Source organism: Gordionus sp. m RMFG-2023, chromosome 3 (genome assembly GCF_954871325.1).
Source record: "Gordionus sp. m RMFG-2023 chromosome 3, tfGorSpeb1-WG-v2, whole genome shotgun sequence".
Lineage (NCBI taxonomy): Eukaryota > Metazoa > Nematomorpha > Gordioida > Chordodea > Parachordodidae > Gordionus > Gordionus sp. m RMFG-2023.
In genome coordinates, this window is record NC_088777.1 from 48412657 (window position 1) to 48418218 (window position 5562).

Sequence of the window (5562 nt, forward strand, 5' to 3'; positions counted from 1 at the left end):
TAAATATTACATAAAACTATTCCTACATTCTTATAGTTTTCAGTAACATGTGTTAACATTTTTAATCTTTGGTTATAAATAATTTTAACTAGAATGGTTAACTATAATTAATATGTTTTGTACAGGTAATTAGACCATTGTTTCTCTCAAATATTTTTAATCGCTAAATGACTTTTAACATTTTATGCCTATATATTAATGATGATTATAATCTAAATGTCAATGAACCAACCATAAATGCTTGAAATTGAAGATATCCTCCAGGGTTTTATTAATTTAGTCCTATGGCAAATAATGAATCTCTTTATAGCAAGAAATTTTATAATATTCAGGTATAAATCTAAACATAATCTATTATCCTCTTTTACATTTGTGGGTGATGGAACAGCGTTATACCTATAATATTTTATCTACCAAATATACATCCTCCAATACTTTTACATTCTATATTCATGAGGTTTTAATACTCTCAATATGATTCTAATGTATTTGTCTCCTAGACTTAGTCATATATGTAAAATGAAAGGCGATAGTTCATAATCTTTATATATTAGATATCTATATTTCCTAGTCCGATTTTTTTTTCTTCTCTTTATTTTTTACCTTTTCTGATGGTAAGCTCCTTCAACATCTCTCTCCATGTTATTCATACAATTTCTTTTATCTAATTTATATTTCTTTATATTGGCTCTAACTTTATGGCCCCATTGAAATTTTGGCCTTCCTCTTTTACGTTTGCCCATCATTTACAAACTATCAACCTTATTTCTTATGTGGTTCATAGGCCTTCTCATTGTGTGCCCATACCACCTAAGTCTATTTACCATTAACTTAGTCTTGATGGGCACTACCTTTAAACTACATAGTATTCTTGTACTGCGCACTTTATCCTTTCTTGTTATCCCAGCAATCATCCTCAGCATTCTCATCTCCATAGTTTGTAGACTTCTCTCGTCTGATTCCTTGGTTGGCCATGTTTCCGAACTATATAGAAGAGTTGGCTGTACTATGGAACTGTAAATTTTTTCCTTTAATTTGTGTCAAATATCACTCCAGATAAAGATCTCCCCACCCTTGATTAATTTTACTCTTTATCTCTTTCTCTATTGTGCCGTTTGTTTGTATAGTGGAGCCCTAATATTTGCAGCTTTCAATTGCCGATATCTGTCATTCATTTATATCAATACTCTCTGTTTCATCTCCTCCTATCACCATATACTCCGTCTTTTCTCTATTTACTTTTAGTCCATGCTTTTCTAGTATATTTATTCAACTCACTAATCTTTCTTTCATTTCATCCTTGGATTCGGCAATTATCACAATATCATCTGCAAATATCATATTCCAGGGGACTGTTTGTACTGTATTGAAGAGATGTGGTCTGAGAGCCGACCCTTGATAAACTCCCTCGGTTATTGTGAAGCCTGCTGAAGTAAATGTTGTGCTACGAACCATTGTTATATGTCCCATATACATATCCTCTATTATTATTATATATTTTTCGGGAACCTTTTTCTGGCATAGCGCCCACCAGATAAGTTTTCTTAGGATTCTATTGAAGGCCTTTTCTAGATCGAGAGGGGCCATGTGTAGCTTTTTGTTCTTTTCCCTGTATTTTTCACTCATTTGTCTAATTTCATAGATTGCATCAGTTGTTGATCTTCCAGACATAAAGCCAAACTGAGTCTCTCCTATTTCGATTATATCTCTTAATCTTTTTTCCATTTTTTTTTCATATTTAAGACAGTGTGACATTAGTTTTATGCCCCTGTGATTTGACAATTGTGTGGATCCCCTTTATTTTTGAAGATAGGAACTAGATATCTCTGCCTCCATTTTTGAGGGATCTCTTCATTTCCAGTATTTTATTGTGAAGCTTTGTGAGGAGATGTATTCCATCATCTCCTAGTGCTTTTAGGCTTTCGGAATATTATCTAGACCCCTAGCTTTGTTGTTTTTCATATGCTTGAGGCATGTGATTATTTCTTGTTCTGTTATTGTTTGTACAAGGTTTTGACATGGAGAGTGTTCATCTAGATGTAGCATGTGGGGATTAAAGTTGGGAAGCTCCTGAAAATATTCTTTCCATCTATTCATCATTTCTTTTTCCTATATTATAAATTTCCCATCTTTGTTTTTGATTATATTCGGAGCTCCGTTTATATCCCTAAAATTAGAGTCTGTTTTTATTTTTGCATATTACTAACAAAATAAATGACGATCCATATATAATATAAATATATGACGTAAAAATTACATAATCTAAAAAAATTATTTTTTTAGCATATAATAAGTTAAATTTTTTTTAAAAATAAAATTGATATATAATATACTATGTTAATATCATCATTTTCAATTTTCCATTAAGTATATTTTAAAAAATATGAAAGAAATAATAAAGTAGTACTAATGAATCACTGATGATAAGAATGGCCTCATTACACTAATTAATTTGTTTATGTCTTATTCATTTATATTGAACTTGAAAATAAATTTTTTTTTACATTTGTTGTTCGAAGCGTAATTTTTAAAACTATTTTTGAAAACGTTTATAAACATTTTTTGTATATATTAGCGGTACGTTATTTTTTTCCGGCAATATTTTTTAACTTAAAATCATTTCTTGAACGTGTTTTTTTTTAAATTTAGGAATCTGATTTTACCAAAAATGTAATCCAGCATGTTTAGAATACCTATCTTATCAATTGTAGACAATTTTGCAGTTTAACCCTTGAGTCATTTTATATAAAAAAATATATATGGTAAAAACTAATATAAATTAAATATGGTTCAAAATTTCATGGCAAATATTATTATTTGAAAATATTCCAGTGTATATTCCTATTCGATTCTTTTTCAATAATTTTGACTAAAACTCCCTTCCCAAAATGACTTTTTCCATTTATCGACTATAAGTGCCATTGTGAAAGCTTTTCTTTTTCAAAGTTGATATTTTTTATCAAACTTTATCATCCGTATATATTTTTTAATGATTTGAACATTGTCTCATAGGTAAAATTTTGTTTTTATATACTCTATTTTTGAAATGTTTGACAGATTTTCTTAAAAGTGATACAGCTTCCTCTCTGTAACCAGGATTAAAAAAGAGATTAAGATAGAACGAAAGTATAACGTACATATATTCCACTGAGGTACGAAAGTCAATCGATTTTGGTCAGATATAATATGAGGTTTCATTGAGTGAATGATTATTAAGTATATAGGCATCGGAAATAGTAAAATAAAATATTCCAACATATTTATGAGCACCATTCTTTTATTTATATTGAATTCTGTCCATCTGAATTTTATTTTGAGTTTTTAAGCATCGATCAAATCTTTGGGACTTGTAGTTCTATCGTATTTGAGAGTCTTTATGGAATCGTTCACTCTTAATTGTACATTGGTAAAGGTTGATTGGGAATTTAAGTTGGAATTTATCTCAACTCTCTCTCCTACTTGATTTGATAATTTAAGGCTAGATTTATATTTCAGCAACTTTTTCCTTTGCTTCAAGGACCAGATGTTAAAAATAATGATCATACTTACTTGTAAGAATTTTGTCAAAAATTCTCTCAAGAGTGCATACGTAATCCAAGCGTTTTTCTCCCATGACATTTTGTTAGGTAAAAAATTTGGCGGGTAAAACATGTAGGTGGCGAAATCCACTTCACAAATATCAACCTTGACCACTTTGATCCACCAAGCATTGAGTAAAACCCATATTAGTACATAAACGAAGCATCCAAAAATCATAAATTTGATCCTACGCATAGTGAAATGTTGCCTGTAATAGATGGGATATAATATGGCTACTATTTGTAAAAAGGCGAATAGGACGTATATGGAGAGGTTAAAAAAGATCCTGGATAGTGGGAACACTATATTAGCTAGGTAATGTCTCAAAGCTTTACCATACCAAAATTTCCATCGCCAATATTTTAAAACTCTTTAGCAAAGGATACCATAACATAAATTTCAAGGAGACCTGATTTATAGCGTAAAAGGTTTTCATCAAAATTACTCTCACGTATTTCGATTTATCCTTCCAGGCTGCATAAAGCCCCATAGCATTACCTAATACGCCAAGTATCCATACAAACAAATTAAAAATCCTCACGTAGAATCCAAGCTTCTCGAAGGCCTTCAACGGCTTGCAATGTATACTGTTGTTATTATAATATTTGATCAAGAATGTGTGTTAATTTAATGATAAAAAATCGTAAACTTATGATACAATTTCTGAATAGTTTAAAATCATATTTAAATTAATCGGAAAAAAAAATTCAAAAGAATGAAGTTGAATTCTTTAAAACAAAAATATCCAATAAGAATCAAATAAAAATAAAATTATGTGTTATTTTTAATAAAAATTTATATATATTATTAATTTTCTAAAATTTATTAAAAATCTAATCAAAAATTATTATAAATCATATAATTATATTGCATATTTAGTATGTTGCATAATAAATAATTTATGTTATAACGTCAACCGTTCTAACATATTTCTTTATTTCTTTTCTTAATTCTATTAATTTATATTTTATTCCCTCCCACCCCCTCCCCTTACATGACATTTAGTTCGATAATTTATAACTATGACAATTTATCGCATTTACACTTCAACGAGATGGCGTTTTATTATGGCGGCATTAGGACACATTTTCAAAGAGCTTTTTTTTCCTCTACATATTAAAAAAGACTTATAATCATAATATTGGTCTAACTACTTAATTTCTTTTTATATTAATTTAGAATAAAAGAGACATAAAAAGATCCAAATCAGATCATACCACCTTTTTTAAAGTTAGCGCGAATTAGAGGTAATGTGCACAAAATATATGATATAAGTAATTTTACATTCATTTTTGTATTCCGCTAATTCTCAGTAACTGTGAATGGAGGCTTTATACGAAAACGCTTAGGGAAGTCGATTTATACTCCCCAATTTATCTAAGCTTTAAATTTTTTTATAAAATAACACAACTAGATTCTTCATTTTTTAAAAATGATAAATAGAAATATATTAATAAGCTTGGCTTTTATTGTCGAAAATTCTGATCGCACAATGATCATATAAGACTGAGACCTGTCACTCATCATTTAATTAAGTGAATAGAATCTGAATGTTAATGTTAATGATTAGACAGGGATCAGATAGGCGAATCGGTCTTTTTATGAATATTTTATTTTATTAAATGTCAATACATCCCTAAACCGTTTCATCGGAATTATATAAAATATCTAATTTTTACTTTTTTTTGTTATTTCTTTTCTAGTGAAATTTTTATATGGGGTCTAAACTTTGGCTAAAAAATAATAAAAGTAATAGGTATATCAATGATGGTTTAAAAGTCAACCCCCCCCCTCCCCAATGGTATTTTTTAATCTGTTTTTTATTACTAAGTAAATTATAATTTATCATCGTAATTTTCTATCAATTAAATATTAAAGTGAGTTGTTTGTTAAGTTATAATAATATTGGGTATACTTTTTAGTATTTTGTATTAGAAAATATACCCACGCCCAAATGGTATTTTTTCATCTGTTTTTTTTTAC

The 5562-nt window shown here is 28.8% G+C and overlaps 1 protein-coding gene across 1 annotated transcript; it reads right to left on the bottom strand.

Annotated features, from left to right (window-relative positions):
* Nucleotides 1-1269: 1269 nt before the first annotated feature.
* On the bottom strand, nt 1270-1725 carry LOC135927068 (uncharacterized). Its single transcript, XM_065463005.1, has one exon. It carries the CDS (start codon nt 1723-1725, stop codon nt 1270-1272), a length of 456 nt encoding a protein of 151 aa, XP_065319077.1.
* Nucleotides 1726-5562: the final 3837 nt, after the last annotated feature.